This window comes from Protopterus annectens, chromosome 11.part0, assembly GCF_019279795.1.
Source record: "Protopterus annectens isolate FY-2018-M chromosome 11.part0, PAN1.0, whole genome shotgun sequence".
Taxonomy (NCBI): Eukaryota; Metazoa; Chordata; order Ceratodontiformes; family Protopteridae; genus Protopterus; species Protopterus annectens.
The window spans coordinates 208,738,288-208,759,774 of NC_056745.1; the positions used below are offsets into that span (position 1 = coordinate 208,738,288).

The 21,487-nt window shown below is 41.0% G+C and overlaps 1 protein-coding gene across 1 annotated transcript in view; it reads left to right on the forward strand.

The window, feature by feature from the left end:
* LOC122814922 (leukotriene A-4 hydrolase-like) overlaps positions 1-21,487 on the forward strand; it is a 334,501-nt gene that overhangs the window by 219,984 nt on the left and 93,030 nt on the right. Inside the window, exon 12 of the mRNA XM_044087186.1 lies at positions 10,077-10,221. Within this exon, the coding sequence (XP_043943121.1) occupies positions 10,077-10,221 (145 nt within the window). The remainder of the gene's footprint in view (positions 1-10,076; positions 10,222-21,487) is intronic.

Here is a 21,487-nt window from a genome sequence, read left to right on the forward strand (position 1 = left end):
CCTAACTACAACTCAGATGACCAGAGTTCATTTAATGGCTTAAGTGCTGGAAGAAAAGAGCCAGGGATGATAAGGTTAAGCAGCAAATGCTGGTTTGCCTTCTTGCAGGAAGGCCTGGTGACATACCTCTCAAGTGTCCCAAATTTGCTCTATAAGTCTGCTTTGGGGATCAAAATTAGGTTCATACGTGTTAACTAGGCTAATGACTACAAGGGCCTTTTTAAGCCTAGCCATACATCCCAAATATCTGACATGTTCTGATACCCTTGATAAGTGTAAGCATGGGCCTGGGAGATGAACCATTTAGAGGTTACCTGTTTGCATTAGAGACATAAGTGCCAAACAAGGGATGAATTTACAGTTTTCCATCCAATTGTCCAAGTTGCACTTGAATTGGGTTAGGGAGGAACTCTGCTTCACATGAATGGGGAGCCTGTTCCATAGACGGGGTAGTCTCTGGGATACATGCCTATCTCTCCAGCAGGTCCTATTTATATCACAGACAAGGTTTAAGTCTTTAGAATGGGTAATTCTGGCACTGTTTGTTTTGTGGAGATGCAGGAGGTCCATCAGAGTGGGGTCTGACAATGCCCTGTATGCCAGGCATAGATCTCCCCTCAAAATCCTGTAGGAGACAGAATACAGGGATAGGGCCTTGAGGCAGTCTGCATAGGACATATTACTTATGCCCTGTATACTTTTAGGGAGGAACCTTTGTGGACGTCCCAGTTGTTGGCTATGCCTAGTTAGGTACATACCAAAGAGTGAATTGTACTCAATGCTAGGTCTGATGAATGCTGAATACAGTGGAACAATGACTTTCCTGGTCTTAGATGCCATACCTTTGTTTATAAGTTGTGCAACATAGAATGATTTCCTCACCACTGTAGACATGTGACGATCAAAGCCTAGATTACTATTTATGTGTGTCCCTAAGTCCCTGACTACTGGGTCAACTCTAAGGGGTGTGTTGTCAATATGATAGTTACCAGGGATGGTTGAGTTCCCAAAGGATACTATTATGCATTTCTTGGCATTTGGCTTTAGTCCATAGCTCTGACACCAGCTGTTTTGTCTGTGTCAGCCCCTCCTGGAGAACATTTGCATCAGTGTGAGATTCAATGGCAGCTCCTAATTTGCAATCATCTGCAAATTTAGTCAGCCAGAGACCACTGACATTGGCCTTGACTTCAGAGATGTAAATGCCAAAAAGCAGCGGTCCAATGACTGATCCCTGAGGGAGTCCCCTTGTGACTGGCCTCTTTGTAGAGGTGGACTCCCCAATTTTAACTTCCTGGGTCCTGTCTGTGAGCCAGTTGGCTATCTACTGGGTGACATACAGGTTTGTACCTAACCTCTTGAGTTTGTCAACAATGCCTGAGTGGAGTAGTGTGTCAAATGCCTTGGTCAGGCCAAGATAGGTAGTGTCAACCATTTTTCCCTCATCCATTGCTTTGATGACCTTCTTAAAGAAGTCCATCAGGTTAAGTAGGCATGATCTGCCCTTGACGAAACCAAATTGGGTTGGGTCCAGTGTTTGGAGGTTTACTATATCTCTATTGATCATCGCCATGATAATTTCTTCCATGGCTTAATGTATAAGACTAGTGAGACTTATGGGTCTGTACATGGCCCATTTTTGTGCAGAGGGATGACTGTTGCCTTTCTCCATTCATGAGTCACGAAGCCCATTTGGAAGCTACAGTTAAATAGTAATTCCAAAGGTCTTGATAGGTCATGTTTCATGCTATTTGGAAGGCATCCTGGGATATTGTCTGGGCCCATTTATGCAGTGTTCTTGGTCTTAGAGAGAGCATTAAGGACATGTTCCCTAGTCGTAGTAGGTGGAGTTATATTTGAGGATATTTCCTGAGGGAGGGTTGAGGGGGAGAGAGGAGTAAAGCTGGAGCTGAATTTATCAGCCAAGAGGTTTGCTATATCTTCTGGTTCAGTATAGGTGGCTCCATTTACAATGAGCTCTGCACACAATTGTGTATTGCCTTTGAGGTTGCGGACAGAGATAAAGAATGCTTTGTGGTTGTCCTTGGACTGGAAGGCCAAACTTACCTCAAATATGGCTTTCGTAGACTTTATTTGTCCTCTGAGTTGTTTGTTTAGTTTGCTGAGAGTGCTTTTACCCTGCTGGGTGCTGTACCTCCTAATTTTTGCCACGATTTTCTTCCTCCTGTTATATATCTGACTGATTTTGTGATTCCACCAGGGTGACTTGTTTTTTTATTTAATTCTGTACATCTTCCTGGTGGGTACAATTGCCTCTATGCAGCTATTAACATGCTTGTACAGGGATTCTGTGAACAGTTCTGCATAGGCAGAAGTGTTCTCAGCATTTATAGGGGATTGAAATTTTGTCAGGTTCTCACTTAATAGCAGGAGGTTAGCCTTAGAATAGTTCCTGAATATTCCCGGCTTAGTTGGGGGTCCAGGTTTTATTTTTACTTCAAAGGAGACCATTTTGTGATCTGACCTTACCAGTGAAGGCATTACACTAGGGGGTGTGCAGTACTCTTCCATATTAATGAGGACCAGATCCAGTATGATTGCATCCCTGGTTGGTGTACTGACTATCTGGTCCAGAGATTTTGTGTTTACAAAATCCAGGAATCTCTGTGCATGTATGCTTGATGTTCATAGGTTCATAGGTTCATACTAGGCTATCTGCCCGAGGGCATTTGCAAGCCTAGCCCATCGTTTTGTGGCTTACGCCACCCCTTAAGTATGGGGAACTATACCCATTATTTTGCTGTGCCTCTGTCGAGCAGTGACACTGAGGTAATCCCTGGGGTATATCTGCGATCTCCCATCCATTGGTCAAGATTTCTCTTGAACAAGGCCAGCGAGGTGCTCTGCCTCACATGTACCGGGATTTTGTTCTACAGCATAGGGAGTCTTTGGGTGATGAATCTATCCCTCCAGCACGTCCTATTAATAGCCGTGTCGAGGTTTAAGTCTCCCGCCTTGTGGCTCTGATGGATCTAGATTTTTGAGGTGAAGCATATTCATCAAATCTGGGTTTGACATGGCCTTGTATGTTAGGCAAAGGTCACCTCTGAGCAAGCGTGCGACTGAATAGAGCTGGAGTTCTTTCAGTCGGGCAGCATAGGACAGATTTTGAGACCCTTTATCCTTTTGGTGAGGAACTTTGTGGCCTCTCCAGCTGCTGCAAGTGTCGGGTCAGATACATTCGAATGGGGCATTGTACTCAATCATTGGTCTGATGAGTGATGAGTAAAGGGAGACTATGACCTCCCTTGATCTAGATGAGAATCCCTTCATGATAAGGTGGGCAATGTAGAAGGTCTTCCTAACTACTTTAGCTACATGGGTGTCGAATGACAGACTACTATCAACCTGGGTCCCCAGGTCCCTGATAACTTCTGTGCTCAGTGGATTGCCACCTATTTGGTAGCTAGGGGTAACCTTGTTTTTCCCGAAGGGTATGACTATGCATTTTTTGGCATTTAACTTTAGGCCGTGGCTCTGGCACCAGTTATCTGTTTCTGTGAGACCCTTCTGAAGGATATCTGTGTCAGATGTGTTTTCTACTATGGCGCCCAGTTTGCAGTCATCTGCAAACTTTGTCAGCCATAACCCTTCTGTGTTTGCTGGTACTTCGGAAAAGTAGATGCCAAACAAGAGTGGGCCCAGGACTGAGCCCTGTGGGACACCACTTGTGACAGGCTTTGAGTCTGACATGGCGCCAGCAACTCTGACTCTGTGGGTTCTGTCACTCAGCCAGTTTGCAACCCATCTTGTAATGTATGGGTTAACATTTAAGCTGATGAGTTTTTCAATGATACCCGAGTGGGGTATTGTATCGAAGGCCTTAGCCAGATCGAGGTAGGCTGTATGGACTGCCTTTCCCTCATCAATGGCTTTGGTGACTGTTTCGAAAAAGTCAACCAAGTTTAAAAGGCATGATCTTCCTTTGACAAAGCCAAACTGGGTTGGATCCAAAGTCTGCAAATTCCCAATGTCTTTATTTATGAGGTCCATTATGATCCTCTCCATGGCTTTGCAGATAAGGCTTGTCAAGCTAATGGGCCGGTAATTTCCAGGGTCGGTGGAGGCACCGCCTTTGTGAAGTGGGACCACAGTTGCAGTGCGCCACTCCCTGGGTACGTATCCAGAGGTAAGACTTTGATTAAACAGCTGTCCTAGCTGTGGGTTTAATTCCTCATTGAGTTCGTGGAGCACACAGCCGGGGACACCATCAGGTCCCATGGATGCTGTGTTTTTGCTTTGGAGAGAGCAGTTCTCACTTGGGCGGTGGAGGTGTTTGGGGGGCTGCATTCATTTGGTATAGATATCTCTCCTTTTGGGGGGGGGGAGAAGTTTGCACTGAACCTGTCAGACAGTATGTTGGCAATGTCTGTAGGATCAGTAATCTTCACATCATTTTGAACTAGTTCTGAGCATATCTGGGAGTTTCCTCCCAGGTTTCTAACATAGCTAAAGAAGGCCTTATGATTGTCTTTTGAGTCTTTAGCTATTTTTCTCTCGAAATTTGCTTTGGATGATTTTATGAGAGCTCTTAGTTTTTACTTATAGTGATCAAGGGTGTCTTACCTTTTAAGGATTTTGCTCTATCTTGTAGTAGCTTCCTCCTTTTGTTGTAGAGTTTGTTTATGGCTGGGGTCCACCAGACTGGACGCTTGCCTTTGGTACAAAGAGTCTTTGTTTTGCTTGGGATTGCCTTATCCATGCAGTCCTGCAGGTGCTGGTAGAAGGCATTTGTAAGTGATTCAGCGGCTTGAGTACTGTTTTCCGCCAGCTCGGGGGCCTTAAAGGAGACCACACTAGTCTTTAGAAGTGTGAAGTCGGCTTTTGAGAAGTTCTTTACTGTGGTCTTTTTTATTTCAGGTGGGGATGGGATGAGGACCTCCAGCGAGATTAGTTTGTGATCTGATCTCACCAGTGAGGGGTATACTTCTGGTGTTGAACATTGTGCTCCCATGTTCGTGATGATGAGATCAAGTATGTTTTCTCCTCTTGTGGGGATGGTGACTAGTTGTTCCATGGCATTTGAGTTTATGAATTCCAGGAACTTTTGGGCTAGGGTGTTTGGGCTTGAGTAGTGTTCCCAGTCTATATTAGGGTAATTGAAGTCACCTAGTATGATGGTGTTTGGTGATACATTTATCCCCTCTAGTGTTTTCAGGAAGGCCATGTGAGGTTCCTGAGTTTGTGAGGGTGGCCTGGTCGTATAGGATTCCCATTTAATAGTGGAGTAATTAAAGTCACCCATGAATATGTTATTGGGTTGGATGGTTAGTGTTTCTAATAAGTTTAAATACATGGTATGGGTTTCCTGGGTCATAGAGGGGGACCTATAGCTTGCAAGGAAGTGGTACTGGATTTTACCTATGGTGATTTGAACATGGAGCTGCTCAAGTGAAAAACTACTAGGCATTACAATTGACTACAAACTCACCTTTGAAACACACATTCTCAATGCAATAAAGAAAACACACTTTAAACTTGGCAAACTTTATCATCATAAACTTTACATGGACAAAAACACCAAATAAAACTGGCAAGTACCTTACTCATCCCTGTTCTACTTTATGGTAGTGCCATCTTTACTAACTTTCACTCATCCCTCAGCAATAAACTTCAGTCTTGTTACTATAAAATAGCTAAATTTGCCTCAGGAAAGCCTAACCACTCACACCACTGCCAAGCAATCTCTGAACTGAATTGGTTAGATTTCCCAAACTATCTTTGCTATACCCAACTAATGCTAGCCCATAAACTAATTTATAAACCAAATGCCTGCTCAGCACTCTCATCAATACTACAAAGTTATATTCCTTCATGTATCCTAAGATCTTTCAACATATTGGTACTAAGTGTAATCAAGCCCAACAAAAGAGCTGGACAATGCTTGTTCTCCCATAGCATTGCTAAAAAATGGAACTCCTTACCCTCCCATATTACCCAAATAGATTGTATAAAGACATATAAAGTAGCATTAAAAACTTGCTTCCTCCATAACCTCAAATACCAATGCAAATCAAACAAACCAACATAAAACCTTCACTACTTATTTCTAACCCAGTTCCATAGCTCAAAATAAGTTTTACCCTGACAGCAACACAGCTCTATTAATGCTATAACTGTTTGGAAAGAACTGCCATGTTTTTTTTTTTATGCAGTGCCAAAACAAACAACTCAAGCTTTGCAGTATACTACCAACTGCTATCTACGTTTATATAAGTTCTGACATATACTGATAAGTTTTATATTGTCTATGTATTCTACTTTTATAATTTTTTTAATTGCATATTTCCACTTTTAAGAAAGTGTCTATATTTTTATTTGACTGTATCAATTGTGGAGCTTTTCTCCCTGGGCCTCCACTGAAAATTAGTTCCTGACGCAGTGGGTTTTCCCAGACAACAAATGTCAATAAATAAATAATAACAAATAAGTGCATTGTCCTGTAGAGATAAGAAAATAATAGGGTGCCATGAATTATCAACTAGGTCTTTTAAATTTTGACTTATATTTCATTTTATTTATACTTCCCACTTGTTCAGTGATGTCATGACTCAGCACCATCATGCCTGGAGGTGTCATTGACGTGCAAGGATGAACGTGATAATGGTGAGCTGCAGCTGCTCTGTGAGTGAGCTCAGCAGGAAGTACTACGGTGTGTAAACAAACACCACACCTTGCCTCTGTGACTTGTGTAAGCGTGATGTGGCCACACACAACAGAGAGGTAAGAGGGAAGGGGTTGAATTGAAATTTGAAACTTTACTAAAGCTGAAGAGATACTTTAGTTAACTGAACTAAGTTTATGCAGGCAGCTGTAGGAATCCTCAGAAGATCATCATCATCACTAAAGACTCCAGAAGACCCAGCTAGGACTGGAAGGAGAAGGACAATTTAAGGAATGGAAATGAATGGGATTGGGAAGCAAAGCAGAATTGCAGAAATAGAAGATGATGCTGGGCAGTCCACCATACACTACCCAGCCACTGCCAGAAAGGAAGAGAGGATAGTTGGTGACAGCAACCAAAACCAAGTCAACATCCACTTTGCAAGTAAAAAAAAAGACTGTGAAAAAAGTAAGGGTAGTGAGAATGCAGCTCCGAAGTATGGAGGCCGATGGAGAGGGGAGAAGCTGAGGACATGAGCTTGTTTGAGGTCACTGCAGTGTATTATTTTAGGGTCTCTCTCTGAGTCTACTCATGTATGTGAAAAATTAACAGTGGAAGTGTTTTATTTTAATTTATGTTATCCTTGGGTGAAATAATGATTGTGTGAGTTGTTATTATGCATGCCTCAGTTAAGTTACACAAATGTGTAATGCCCACCTTTTTAATGACACATAAATAAAAAATACATAGAAAAAATTGTAACTAGAGAACCTCAGGATTCCTTGGCTGGATCACTACATTGTATACTTTATACAAACACAGATGACATGGCAGTAAGATTCGTTCAGTTTATAGTGGCAGAACTACGTGAAAGCAAAGTGTACAAATAAGCAGCAATTTAATCAGTTCCATTTGCATTTGCTGAAGCAGAAATAGTCTGAGAGTACACAATGCAAAACAATGCAAAGTGACGCTCTCCCTGACATGTACTAATGCTGAAATAATACAGTACAAGGAGCCATGTTATAGATCATTACAATCTGGATCTGCCTGAAAAACCAGTAAAATACATAGTCACATATGAATACCTAGCAATTTCTACTGTTCACAAACTTTCATTTTCACTTGTGCTGAAAGAGCCGTCATCAAAGAACTGACCTCTTTTACAGGCTCAAGTATGTGAAAAGCAGGAGCAGTTATTATATGTCACATTCATGTCAGAAGTCAGGGTGTATCTTTTCTAAGGTCCCAATTGCTCAATGGGCTAAAAATAAAACTTCCTCAGGGGAACATACTGGCCAAGGTATTGGAAGGTGATTGCTTCTTACAGATCCTAGCACAATTGCACATTGCAAAATTCAATACTCTAGTTGAGCTGAACTGTATGGGTTTGCCTTCTTGTGTGTGTGCATATCACTTTTTCTGTATTTATTTATTTGACATTTCTTGACCGGGTTAGTTGACTGAGCTGTTGCCCTTTTTCGGCAGAGGCCCTGGGAGAAAAATTCCACAGTTAACACATATGCAAAGTACAATGTTTCAAAAGATAAGTTTGTAGTTAACAATTTATAATGTTAAGGAACCAAGGTAATATATAAAGATATATAGTCATTATCAAGAACACAGTTACAAAGAATATACCTATCATAGCAACACAGAAAAGTAATGTCCTCTAGATATTTAGTTAAACAATAGTAAAGACATAAACATATACGAGTAGAAAGTAGGTAGTCAAAGCTATTTTCCAAGTTAGTTTCAACGGATTAGGGTTGCTGAAAGAGGAAGATAAAAAGGGTGAGACAAGGGAAAGGTAGATAGTTAAGGAGGGCGTGTGCACTTGCAGATCCAGGTGCTTCTCAGAAAGTGTTTGGTTGCAGTTTTGAATGGTTGCTTAATAGTATGTGCAAAAATGTTACTACCTACATTTCTCATTGTTTTGTAATGCATGGTTGCTATAGAAACCTGGACAGAGGGCCAAGGTAAGGCCTGAAGTTAAGGGATATTTGCACAATCATGTTATCTGTCATGAAAGTATAAAATTAATATGCTACAATATTTATTATTTTATTTACTGGAAACAGATACCAGTTAAGCTTGTTGTTTCTTAATATAGCACAATATTGTATTTTACTTCAGTCTCATAACCAGCTGAATTCCATTAGGCTAAAGAATTGTTTTTGGAGGATGAATTGATATACTGCTATATTACAAGACTAGAAGAATATGAAAGGCAGGGACTCCATTATTGCTCCCATGATTGCACTTATATAGCTGAAGTGTTCTTTGCTTGTGGCAAGAAATGCAACTTTCAGAGACCATAACTGAGAAAGAATGGAATGTAGGATGCAAAAATTATGCCAGTTTGAAACTGTAGACCATCAGCATTAAGAATAATAAAATATAATTATTCTAGATATATTTTGTATCATTTTGTCACTTCTGCTTTTTAAAAGTGTTTCTGATTGGAGGTATCTCACAACTCTTTTAGAGTGGGTAAAGTTACATTACTGTTGTTGTGTCTTTCGGCTTTTCATGGTTAGGGGTCGCCACAGCGGAACTCTGGTCCACTAATGATTGGCAGTAGATTTTTACATGCCGAGTTGCCGGCCCTGATGCACAACCTTCAACGAAGGTATGCCCATTCACGCATGTCTCCACACAAAAGACGCTCTAGCTGAGAATCGAACAGGACAACGTCTTATTGTGAGGTGACAACGCTACCGCAGCACCACCACTGCAGTGGGTAAAGTTACATTACTATGAATGCAAATTTTATGCTAATTAGCATACAGATTTTTGGCCAGATCTTTCTGTTTTTCATGGACCTTTGTCCAAATTTTTGGTCTTTTCATTTCAGGTATGACTGGTGGTCTAGTGGTTGTTGCATCACATACAAACAAAGGCTTGCAGGTAAAACAGCCATACTAGAGATGTGGGATTGGCATATGAAGTTGGTGACTGCAGCACTCATCAGGAAGTCAGAGTGGGCATAATCAGGCCCAGTGGTGATGCAGGCATCTACATTAGCCTCCAACAAGTGGAGCTTGTGTTTAATATAGAAAACCTCCTGATGGCTACATTAATGACTACCACAGCAACTGGCTCTTGCCCTCTGAAGAATTAATGGAATGACTGTGAAGTGCTGTTGGTCAACAAGCAGGAAAATTACAAAAAGGATAAAAAATGTTCTGTAAAAGTTATATCTAACAAACTGACAGCAGCACACAAAAATGATCTCACTAGTTCTACTCTTGTTTGACCAAAGATATGTAACTGCTACTGACAGAGGTATATATCACGTCTTCATATGTCTTTCCTAGTAAACAGTTACCAGTGCAAAATATGAGAATTATTCTGTAGACCAAGAATTATTTATTTGTTTAATACTTAAACATCTATTTTTAGCAAAGCTAATTTTCCACATAAGTTTAATTAATTCCACTTTCTTTAGATTAAAACACTTGGAAAAACCAACAAGCTGACCAACCTGGTTCCAAACTTGGCTGAAGTCGATCCAGATGAAGCATTCTCCTGTGTTCCATATGAGAAAGGATTTGCTTTGCTATATCATTTAGAACAGCTACTTGGAGGACAAGGTAAAATTATATTATTATTGTCATTTTTACTACGGCTGCAGCTTTCCTTTTACATCCCCTATGTTCAGACTTATGCAGCAGTTAGAATAAGTAATCGATGATGAACTCCTGTATCACAAAGTGTCATTACCTACCCATACCTGATATCATCTGGTGTATATCAGAGTGCTCTGCAGAGATGATTTAATGCACTGCTTGTCTGCTATGTTATGTGGTTACAAAACCACTCAGAGGCACTTATAACCAGGGTTTACAACTGTTGTCTTGTAATGCTTAACTCTTATCAAGTAGAACTTTTATGCATATGAAAAACAGCATATTGTAAGTGTTTGTATTAAGATACCCAGTATGATAATCTGAGTGGAATGATGTGAAATGTTGAGTTTTACTGTTCAACGTATTGGCACTACCTGTGCTTGGCTGCAATAAAAAATTTACTGTACAGGAATACAGCATGCACATGATAAGGGACACTTTAAGAGGACTGCAATGTTACAGTTTTGTGAACTAGATCTTAGACAAACACTGCACCATTACCAGGCCCTTGAGGACCTTGTGTCTCACTTCTTTTTGCTTATACCTTAGGCCACCTCCTAAGCTATCCAATGAAGGCTTAAAATTCGGTAAAGTATTGTCAAAACAAATCTGAAGGGGTAATCAGTTCCAGGTTCCATAACTCTGAAATACAAAATTCTGCAAGTCAACAAACAGGAAATGTCTTAATTCCTGGTAACTTCACAGTGGTTATTTGTATTTAAGTGCATCATAATTAACTTTTCCTGGCAATCATTATTTTAAATATAAAGTGAATACAGTTAAAACTTTAATACTAATGTCTTTAGGGTTTTCCCAGTTAGGGATCACCACTGTGGAACTCTGGTCCGCTAATGATTGGCAGTGGATTTTTATGGTACCAAGGTGCCAGCTCGATGACCAACCTTCAAAGAAGGCACACCCATTCATGCATGCACCTACCCACATGTCTTTAAACATCACTCGAACAGGAGGACATGCAGACTTCACACAGAAGGCACTCCAGCCAAGAATCGAACCGGAAAACCTCTTACTGTGAGGTGGCAACACTAACCGCTGCACCACCGCGACCTACAGTTAAAACTTTACTTTAATAAACATTCTATATAAGCAAGATTCTCATTCTCAGACCAATTTTGTGTAATATTTTGGATACATTCAAGATGTTTAAAGAAATAGAGTTATGAGCAAAGGCTGGGATTATATTCTATATCAGATTGAAACTAGTACTTTTTAGTGTCTAGATCCAATGGAGTTGAACATTACTCTGGTTTCAGAATAACATCTTCTTTGGATATCATTAATATTCAATGTGAAATCAAGTTCATTATATGTCTAGGTTATCATTTTGTGGAGACGTGTGTGTGTGTGTGTGTGTGTGTGTGTGTGTGTGTGTGTGTGTGTGTGTGTAAATGCCTTCTCAATGTACTTTTCTCCATGCTAAAGAAGAGTTTGAAAGCTAGCAAGACCCTGAACCAGACCGGAACAGAGATACTACACAGGAGAAGCTCCTTGCTCTTAAGCAGAGACTTGATAAGCTAGAGGAAGCCTTGTTCTAGCAGCAGGCCACCACCATAATGCATATACTGCAAACCAACAACTGTGACTGAAAATAGGTGATCTGGAAAACAGGTTACACAAGAATAACCTCAGACTAATTAGGTTGTCTGAAGGGAAAGAAGGGTCAGAGTTGATGACATTCACAACAAAAAAGATCTCGAAATGGAGCACAGAACTTGTTCAAATAGCTGCCTGAACTGAAGCCTTTTGGACTGTGTACTCATTCTTGTGAGACATCTAGAACATCAATGGATGCTTCATCTAGAACATCAATGGATGCTTCCTCTTACTTATCCTCCCAACAATAACCTGACTTTAAAAGGAAGCAAAGATCAACACCCAGCATGCTGGATAAATCACCAGAAAATATAATACAATCATCCAAGAAGACGGAAGGAGAGATCTCAGACAGAATGAATTATATGTGGAGTTATCAGACAAATCTACCTCTCACAAACTCCTTTGTTAACAGTTTTTTGCAACAGGAATAATTGTTCATAGGTTCATAGGTGTGTACTAGGGTAATGGCCCTGGGGCCTTTACAAGCCTAGCCATAGGATTACCCTGGCATAGTGCCACCCAACCGTAGTTCCCAATGCCTCTGTCAAGTAGAGCCACTGGTGTTATCCTCGGGGCGAATTTTCTGTTTCCCATCCACTCATCAAGATTTCTCTTGAAGAGGATCAGCAAGGTGCTGTGCTTAACATGTATTGGAAGTCTGTTCCATAGCATGGGCAGTCTCTGGGTTATGAAACTGTCCCTCCAGCATGTTCTGTTAATTGTGGTAATGAGGTTGAGGTCTCTGGAGTGTGTGGTGCGGAGGGATTGGGATGTATTTAGATGTAGCATTTCTAACAGAGCTGGGTCAGACATGGCTTTGTAAGCCAAGCAGATATCGCCTGTAAGTAGGTGATATGAGACAGAGAATAGTTGGAGTTTTTTGAGTTTGTCCATATAGGACAAGTGATTAAGGCCTAGGATCCTCTTTATGAGGTACTTCTGCGGCCTCTCCAGTTGTTGCAGGTGTCTAGTGAGGTACATGCCAAATGAGGCATTGTACTCGATGATTGGCCTAATGAGGGAAGAGTAGAGGGAGACACTGACCTCTTTCTTCCTGGATGCAAAACCCTTAGTTACGAGATGTACCACATAGAAGGACTTTCTGACCACAGTGGCAATGTGGTGATCAAAAGAGAGGTTGCTGTCAACCTGTGTTCCCAGATCTCTTATAACATCTTCTGTGTTCAGTGGACTACCATCAATGTGGTAATTCAAGGGAACCGGGCTTTTCCCAAAGGGGATGATGACACATTTTTGGCATTGAGCTTAAGACCATGGTTCTGACCCCAGTCATTGGTTGCAGTGAGGCCATTCTGTAGGATGTCAACATCACTTGGGGAGTTAATAATAGCTCACAGCTTGTAATTGTCTGTGAACTTTGTCAGCCAGAGTCCCCTCATGTTGGCCTGGACTTCAGAGAAGTAGATACCAAACAGTAGAGGAACCAGGACTGAACCCTGTGGGACTCCACTCGTGACTAATCGGCAGTCTGACTTGAAGTCACCTACTTCTTTCATACTGTGGGTTCTATCTGTGAGCCAGTTTGCAACCCACCTAGTGTTATAGGGGGTCAATGCCAAGCTTAGTGAGTTTTTCTATGATTCCTGAGTGGGGAAATGGTATCAAAAGCCTTGGCCAGATCAAGGTAGGCTGTATGAACCACCTTGCCTTCATCGCAGCTCTAGTGACTGACTCAAAGAAGTTGACCAAGATGAGCAGGCATATTCTACCCTTCACAAAACCAAACTGTGTGGGATCCAGAGTTTGGAGATTCCCTATATCCTTGTTTATTAGGTCCATGATGATGCGTTCCATAGCTTTGCATATCAGACTCGTCAAGCTAATGGGGTGATAGTTCCCAGGGTCTGTAGTCACTCCTCCTTTGTGGAGAGGGATAACTGCAGCAGTGCTCCATTTGGCAGGGACAAAGCCTGAGGTGAAGCTGTGAATGAACAGAGCACACAAGTGAGGTGCCAGTTCACTCTGTAGTTCATGTAGAACACAACCAGAGATATTGTCAGGTCCCATAGAAGCTGTATTCTTAGCCTTGGACAGTGCTGTTTTAACCTGTGCATCAGTAATACTGGGTGCCTGGCAATCTACTGGTATTGTGATTGGTCCTTTGGGTGGGAGAGGGGGGTAAAGTTGGCACTGATTCTGTCAGCCAGTATACTGGCAATATCTGTTGGCTCGGTATAGGAGGTACAATTGTGCAGTAGCTCAGAGCAAATCTGGGTATTGCCATGGAGATTCTTTACATAACTATAGAAGGCCTTGTGGTTGTCTTTACTGTCTGCTGCAATTCTGTTTTCATCCCTAGCTTTAGTGGATTTGATGAGGAATCTCAACTTTTTGTTGAGGCAGATAAGGGAGTTTTTCCAGTCTTGGGACTTCACCTTATTCTGCATCAGTTTCCTCCTTCTGTTGTAGAGTTTGTTTATGACAGGGGACTACCATATTGGCTTCCTTTTTTTGGAGGAGAGTGTCTTGGTTCTATTGGGTATGGCGAGATCCATGCATTTGTGTATGTATTCATACAGTGCATTGGTGTATGATTCTGCAGTCATGCAACAGTTCTCCATTTGGAGGAGCTGACTATTGGTGTAGAGCAATGGTCGCCCATGTTAGTAATGACCAGGTCAAGGATGTTGCTACTTCTAGTGGGGGTAAGAATGAGCTGGTCCAGGGCATTGGAATTAGTGAACTTCAGGAAATGTTGGACAAGTGTATCGCTACATGAGTAGTTTACCCAGTTAATGGAGGGGTAGTTGAAGTTGCCTAGCAAGAGAGTGTTAGGTTGGACCCTAATATTCTTCAGGGTGCTTAGGAATGTGGAGTGTGAGTCCTGGGACATGGTTGGGGACCTATAGCAGGCTACAACCTGAATCACTGTCTTACCCAATGTTAGCTGCACCTGAAGTATCTCTAATGTGTTATATTGGGCTACTAGTCTGGAGGTGTGTGCATCCTTTATGAATATGGAAACACCACCGCCTTTGGAGCTTTGGTCTAAGTTCTGAGGCTGAAAGGTGTGGAATGAGTTATAGCCTGGTAGTGCAGGTGTGATTTTTGCTGCCTTGAACCAGGTCTCTATTACAGCACAAATATCGACGTTCTCCATTTTAAGGAGTGCCTTGAGCGAGTGCATTTGGAAATTTAGACTTCTAGCGTTGAGCAACATGACCCTCAGATTGCATTTGTTTGTAGCTGTTATGGTGGTAATTTGGTCTTTGGAACACCACCTAAAAAAGGCACTATAGGGGTGGCAAGACCCTTGGCCAGTATCTGGAAGCCCAAGGGTGACAGATGCAGGCCATCCCTGGCAAAGCATCGAAGTCTGTCAATCATGTTATCCTAGGCAGACAGATACTGGACCCCCTTAGAATGACACCAGAAACTTAGCCAATTTTCTGCTTGTACTGTGGTATCATTCTGGGTGATGGTAGGATGCTGCTCAGGGCTAGGATCATACCTACCTGGGCTACATAATCCGAGAGCTCCTCCATGTCTCTTTTCATGTAGTCCAGGGAGGTACGTCTCAGGTCATTCCCACCCACATGTACAATGACAGAGTCATATTTGTACCTGTTGTTGCGTGACCTGAGTGCATGTGTTATGTGTCAGATCCTGGCACCTGACAGGCAGCTGACTGTTACTTTCTCCTTATTCAACATAGTGTGGGGGACATCAGTGTGCCTCATTATCGAGTCACCTATAACTAGTGTGTTGGGCATGCTGTTGTACCTTAGGGCTTTGGTTGAGTGGCACACTGTTAAGGAGATTTATGTGTCTCGTGATTAGTGTTGTGTTGTGGTGGTCGAGTGCATTTCTGCCTTGAAAGGCTCTGCTGCATGGGTAGATTTTTATTGAGAGCCTCCATGAAGGTGGGTGTGTGGTTTGTGTTTTTATGTGAAGGCAGTGCTGGTGTGTGTTCCGGAGGGCTGTGTTTTCCATTCCGGTCTTGGCTGGAGAGTGCATGGCTTCCAATTTAGATATATAAGTGCATCTCTTGCAAGTCTGAGTGTTGGAAGGTAAGAGGAGAGGGTTGTCACTGTACATGAGGCAGTTGCTACATTGCCTCAGGATCTCCAAGTTCACCAGGTTAATAGGAGAAAGCACAGGGAACTGACTTTAGACATGCTTGGTGGGGTGGGCATTGGTAATAAGTACTAGATCTGTTTCCTTGTAGAACATTTAGTGGTGGTAGCACTTGTGTGCTGCAATAATTGCTGCAAGAAGTCTGGTAAAGTGCTAGACTAATAAGCTAGTATAAGTGCAGGAGAGGAGAGAACTAGTAGATCTAAGGGAAAATTTGAAGAGCAGGCTCTGGCACTGCAAAGAAGCTTGCAAACAGTCCTGGATACAGCAAGTCTGTATCTGGACTAGACTAGTTACAGGAAAGGTGGGAAACAAGGGCAAACGTGGGCTTTTAAATTGGAAATTTGAGAGAGATGGAAAAACTGCCCAAACGGCCAATAAACTACAATTTCTGGGCCAGAAACCACTCCTCTTGTGGTAGATAGGCTACCTAGTGCTTACCACTCCCACTGATAAGCTAGAAAGCTTCTCTCCAACACAGAAAGGCTTGGGGGGCTCAGGAGCTTACAAACAGTCATGGATACAGCAAATCTATATCTGGACTAGACTAGTTACAGGAAAGGGGGGATAGAAGTGCAAATGCAGGCTTTTAAATCAGAAGTTGAGAGAGAGATGGAAAAACTGCCCAAATGGCCAATAACTACAATTTTTGGGCCCAGAAACCACTCCTTATGTGGTAGATAGGTTACCTAGTGCTTACCACTCCCACTGATAAGCTAGAAGATTTCCCTCCAACACAGAATGGCTTGGGGGGGGGGGGCTCAGGAGCTTACAAACGGTCCTGGATACAGCAAATCTGTATCTGGACTATAGTTACAGGAAAGGGGGAAACAAATGCAAATCCGGGGCTTTTAAATCAGAAAGTTGAGAGAGATGGAAAAACTGCCCAAATGGCCAATAACTACAATTTCTAGGCCAGAAACCACTCCTTATGTGGTAGAAAGGTTACTTAGTGCTTACCACTCCCACTGATAAGCTAGAAGATTTCCCTCCAACACAGAAAGGCTTGGGGGCTCAGGAGCTTACAAAAGTACAGTTGTGTACATTTACCATGAATGTAGATGTTCGAGTGTATTCACTGTTGCAGTCATCACATTTGGGTTATCTGCTTGCAGTAGCCCTCAGTCGGCCTGATTATCAAAGTCTTGGGTCCTGCGTCAGTGAAACACGAAGAACATCAGTCCTGGATACAGCAAATCTGTATCTGGACTAGACTCATTACAGGAAAGGTGGGAAACAAGCTTAGAATTTTTTTTTAATTGTCCTTTTGACAAGAAGGAAACGATTTCTTCACTCCTGATCCAGCTATACAGCCGCTTGAACAACTTCAGAAGTTCAATGAAAGGGACGTCTTAATTAGAACGTCTGCCAAAATCATAGTATATGGAGATTACATCAATGTATTACCTGGTGAAAGGGACGTCTTAATTAGAACGTCTGCCAAAATCATAGTATATGGAGATTACATCAATGTATTACCTGGTGAAAGGGACATCTTAATTAGAACGTCTGCCAAAATCATAATATATGGAGATTAGATCAATGTATTACCTGGTGAAAGGGACGTCTTAATTAGAACGTCTGCCAAAATCATAATATATGGAGATTACATCAATGTATTACCTGGTGAAAGGGACGTCTTAATTAGAACGTCTGCCAAAATCATAATATATGGAGATTACATCAATGTATTACCTGGTGAAAGGGACGTCTTAATTAGAACGTCTGCCAAAATCATAATATATGGAGATTACATCAATGTATTACCTGGTGAATGGGACGTCTTAATTAGAACGTCTGCCAAAATCATAATATATGGAGATTACATCAATGTATTACCTGGTGAAAGGGACGTCTTAATTAGAACGTCTGCCAAAATCATAATAAATGGAGATTACATCAATGTATTACCTGGTGAAAGGGACGTCTTAATTAGAACGTCTGCCAAAATCATAATATATGGAGATTAGATCAATTTATTACCTGGTGAAAGGGACGTCTTAATTAGAACGTCTGCCAAAATCATAATATATGGAGATTAGATCAATGTATTACCTGGTGAAAGGGAAGTCTTAATTAGAACGTCTGCCAAAATCATAATATATGGAGATTACATCAATGTATTACCTGGTGAAAGGGACGTCTTAATTAGAACGTCTGCCAAAATCATAATATATGGAGATTAGATCAATGTATTACCTGGTGAAAGGGACGTCTTAATTAGAACATCTGCCAAAATCATAATATATGGAGATTACATCAATGTATTACCTGGTGAAAGGGACGTCTTAATTAGAACGTCTGCCAAAATCATAGTATATGGAGATTAGATCAATGTATTACCTGGTGAAAGGGACGTCTTAATTAGAACGTCTGCCAAAATCATAATATATGGAGATTACATCAATGTATTACCTGGTGAAAGGGACGTCTTAATTAGAACATCTGCCAAAATCATAGTATATGGAGATTACATCAATGTATTACCTGGTGAAAGGGACATCTTAATTAGAACGTCTGCCAAAATCATAATATATGGAGATTAGATCAATTTATTACCTGGTGAAAGGGACATCTTAATTAGAACGTCTGCCAAAATCATAGTATATGGAGATTACATCAATGTATTACCTGGTGAAAGGGACATCTTAATTAGAACGTCTGCCAAAATCATAATATATGGAAATCAGATCAATGTATTACCTGGTGAAAGGGACGTCTTAATTAGAACGTCTGCCAAAATCATAGTATATGGAGATTACATCAATGTATTACCTGGTGAAAGGGACGTCTTAATTAGAATGTCTGCCAAAATCATAATATATGGAGATTAGATCAATGTATTACCTGGTGAAGGGACGTCTTAATTAGAACATCTGCCAAAATCATAATATATGGAGATTACATCAATGTATTACCTGATGAAAGGGACGTCTTAATTAGAACGTCTGCCAAAATCATAATATATGGAGATTACATCAATGTATTACCTGGTGAAAGGGACGTCTTAATTAGAACGTCTGCCAAAATCATAATATATGGAGATTACATCAATGTATTACCTGGTGAAAGGGACGTCTTAATTAGAACGTTTGCCAAAATCATAATATATGGAGATTACATCAATGTATTACCTGGTGAAAGGGACGTCTTAATTAGAACGTCTGCCAAAATCATAGTATATGGAGATTACATCAATGTATTACCTGGTGAAAGGGACGTCTTAATTAGAACATCTGCCAAAATCATAATATATGGAGATTAGATCAATGTATTACCTGGTGAAAGGGACATCTTAATTAGAACATCTGCCAAAATCATAACATATGGAGATTAGATCAATGTATTACCTGGTGAAAGGGACGTCTTAATTAGAACATCTGCCAAAATCATAGTATATGGAGATTACATCAATGTATTACCTGGTGAAAGGGACGTCTTAATTAGAACGTCTGCCAAAATCATAGTATATGGAGATTAGATCAATGTATTACCTGGTGAAAGGGACGTCTTAATTAGAACGTCTGCCAAAATCATAATATATGGAGATTAGATCAATGTATTACCTGGTGAAAGGGACGTCTTAATTAGAACGTCTGCCAAAATCATAATATATGGAGATTAGATCAATGTATTACCTGGTGAAAGGGACATCTTAATTAGAACGTCTGCCAAAATCATAATATATGGAGATTACATCAATTTATTACCTGGTGAAAGGGACGTCTTAATTAGAACGTCTGCCAAAATCATAATATATGGAGATTACATCAATTTATTACCTGCTCTTACATGTTGCGCCACAGCTCACTTACCTTGCTTTGCATGCAGCAATGTAGGGGACAAATGTTCCTTAAGCCTTAATGCTCTCCTTGCTAATTCATATGGTTGATAATACTATGTTATGTCAGGTTGTATCCTTTATTGTCTTACTGTTTTTTGCTGCATTCGGCATACATTTTTATTTTTATTGCAGCTAAAGGAGGTTAGTTCTGTGGCATGTCTGGTTGCCAGCAGAGCAAGTCTTTAGGGACATGAGCAGTGCCAATGACCCAATAAGTAGCATGCTAATCTTTATAAACAGATGTTTTGGTTTATACCATGTCTGCATAGGGCACTACAACACTCAGGTTTCAGTTAAAAAAAACAGATTTCCTGTTTTTTTTTTTTACTTTTAAACTGCAGCAAATTGCTTGCTACAATGTAGCAAGTAGTTGCTACAGTTCAAACCACACACAAAGTGCTACAGTGCTTCAGTTTGACCACAAACATAATATCAACTTTTAAAAGCCAGCATTGCATTAAAGAGAGATCTGGATTGGTTGATAATTTCACCTACACCTTGTGCCTGGGGCAGTTGCCCCTCTCACCCCATTCTAGCTACGCTACTGATGTGAGCAGCATAACTATTATTTGGAATGCATTGTTACAGTGGCCATCTGCAGTATCACCTCTGTGTTCAATACATAGTGTGTGCAGTTAGGAATGTATTCTACATACAAATGTGTGTGGGTACAGTGTACTTGTTTGCATGTATATTTTCACAGGTGGATCAATGCCACTGTCTTATGTGAGGGTGGAGCATTGCTGTGCTACTTATGATTCACATTACTTGTATATAACATTCTATTAATGATACGTCCCCATCATGGAACTCCCTCTCATATCCAGGACAAGTTTTCCATTTTCTACAATGCCTCAGCAGTTTCTTTAGCTGCTAAGTACTTCCTGCTTATGAATCATTCAGTACAAGCTTCACCTATCACAAATACCAAGATTAATACTACCTTGGTATCTGTACTGGACAGCAGTGATGTACTTGGTGTATTGGGTCATTTATTGCCACACATAGAAACACATGCTCTCCTGATGCTATCAGCATGCTGATGACAGATGCAACTGCACATTTGCTATACATTTCCTATCTGCACCTTGTGAGGTGCAATATATAGTGCATGGGAATATGCAGTCATGGTGGTGTTACATACCTTATACTGTGGTGGATCACACAGGTCAGTCTCTGTGTTGTATGCACTCGTGTGGTCATTTATCAATTAACATTTAGACCTTGATTGATTGCTGATGCATCTTGGTTGTGCTTGGCCCAATTATGCATAACACATACAGGCCTTGCAGTGGAGGTCATAACATTGCACATAAGTTGCATGGGTCACTGTGGCCTGTGGACTGCACATTACACTGTTTTTCTTACATGGTGTTTGCACTTTTGATGTATGTTTTCTACATGATACCTTGTTATGTGTGTATCCATAGGGCATACGTTTGTAGGTAATGTTCCTTGCTTTGTTAGTAGCTGTTACATATGTCCAGACAAATGTGGATGCTGCATTTTATTCCAAATTTGGTTTGGCATTTGTAACTCTGATGCTCTTTTCTTTTACCTCTTGATCCTTTGAACTAGTTTAGTTCTTGTTCACAAGAAAGTACGTTTGCATACTTGCTTTGTGTGTGTTGTATGTATTTGTTTGTGGCTTCTACTACATTGGCACTTGAC